General features: G+C 39.7%; 1 protein-coding gene across 1 annotated transcript in view; it reads left to right on the top strand.

The window, feature by feature from the left end:
• frk (fyn-related Src family tyrosine kinase) overlaps positions 1-1,754 on the top strand; it is a 29,532-nt gene that overhangs the window by 12,735 nt on the left and 15,043 nt on the right. The window contains exons 2-4 of the mRNA XM_014030989.1: positions 213-334; positions 1,243-1,406; positions 1,503-1,677. Coding sequence (XP_013886443.1) covers positions 213-334; positions 1,243-1,406; positions 1,503-1,677 — 461 coding nt within the window. The remainder of the gene's footprint in view (positions 1-212; positions 335-1,242; positions 1,407-1,502; positions 1,678-1,754) is intronic.

Raw genomic sequence — 1,754 nt, forward strand, 5'->3', positions numbered from 1 at the left:
TGTGCTGCAGAACAGGAACCTGCTGTAAAACAGCAATTATGCTGAGTCAGGCTTGATTTTTAATAAACTTTTCCTGTTAAATCAAATAAATCAAATCAAAAGCAACATTTCTGTGTGCATCCCGTGGTTACTGTTAGAGCTGTGTGTATGATTCTAGTTCTAACTTTGTGTGTGTGTCTGTGTGTCTGTGTGTCTGTGTGTGTGTCCTGCAGGTGGTACTTTCCAGACACCAAGAGGCAGGATGCAGAGAAGATGCTGCTGGCTGATGGGAATGCACACGGCGCTTTCCTCATCAGAAACTCAGAATCTCAGAAAGGAGAGCTGTCTCTTTCAGGTAAATGCAGTTTGTTTCACCTTCAGGCAAAAAAAAGCCAAAGTTTCTGTCATTTCCTCAGAAGTGCTTCAGCCCAAGGCAGGGGTGTTAAACTCATTTTCACYAAGGGCCGCATGAGCGTTACGTTGGCCCTCGAAGGGCCACTTGTAATGAACTTTGATGTTTCATGTTTAACACGTCCTCTTTTAAACACTGATAAGAACCAAGTGTATGACTGACTAAATCTATAAATACAGTAATGTTATTGAAAGTAAAACAAAGTTTTACTCACTTGAGTTTCTAGTGAGTAGCTGCATTATAGCAGATTTAGTTTGTTTGACTTTAAAGCAGTTTATTTTCAGACATTAGTACTGTGCTATCCAACTAAACTGCTCAGTTACTTCAATTTTTATTTCATTTATTTTTATTAAATTAGTTTTGTTGCATTTAACCATAATTTAAAGTTTACCATTGATATAAAACAAATTTCATGTTAAGTAAAAAAATAATAATAAATTGGGGGGATACCCCCTGGCGGGCCACACGGGAGTCACTCGCAGGCCACATTTGGCCCGTGGGCCTTGTGTTTGCCACATGTGGCCTAATGGTTTAAATGTTTCCAAACTGAATAATTATCTGTAACCAGCACGCTGCTGCTCAGGTAGCCCAGCAGGACATTTAAGAAGTTGTTTCAGATTAAATTTTTCCCTGAAAGGTTCTTAATCTCCTGTGTGTGCTCTGACACAAACGTTTCATCAATCCAGGATTTGTTCACTGACAAAGTCCAATGGTTACAAAGTCATTAAGATAAATTAGTGGGTTGTTGCACCTGTAAAGCTTTGTAATACATTTAAATCTTTATTCCTTGTTTGCTTTTGTACTCTGACCTGGACTGAGGGTTGCTAAGATATGCTTTTGTTGTTTTCCAGTGTTGGACCAAGGAAAAGTGAAGCATTACAAGATTCAGAAGTTGGACAACGGTCACTTCTATGTGTCCACGAACAAATCCTTTTCAACCATACAGGAACTAGTTAGATATTACACCACACATCTCAATGGTCTTTGTGTGCGTCTGAATGAGCCGTGCAAAAAGGTAAAGCGTACATGAGCACAAACTGTTGATTTCAGTGTTTAGTTTTTGTTTTTTAAAGTCCCACAACAACGTTYACCTGAGGTTTCTGTGAAACAGATTCAGTTGCAGGCCCCACAGACCTACGGCCTGTCCTACAACACCGTGGATGCCTGGGAGATTCAACGCTCCTCCATCCAGCTACAGAAGAAGCTGGGAGCCGGACAGTTTGGTGARGTCTACGAAGCGCTGTGGAATGGGACCACACCAGTGGCAGTCAAGACCCTCAAACCTGGTACATAAAATATAATTTTTTTTTAATTCAGAAAATTTATTCATTTCATTAAACAAAATAACTACAGTATATGCAAT

This window comes from Austrofundulus limnaeus, unplaced genomic scaffold (assembly GCF_001266775.1).
Source record: "Austrofundulus limnaeus strain Quisiro unplaced genomic scaffold, Austrofundulus_limnaeus-1.0 Scaffold1154, whole genome shotgun sequence".
NCBI classification, from domain to species: Eukaryota; Metazoa; Chordata; class Actinopteri; order Cyprinodontiformes; family Rivulidae; genus Austrofundulus; species Austrofundulus limnaeus.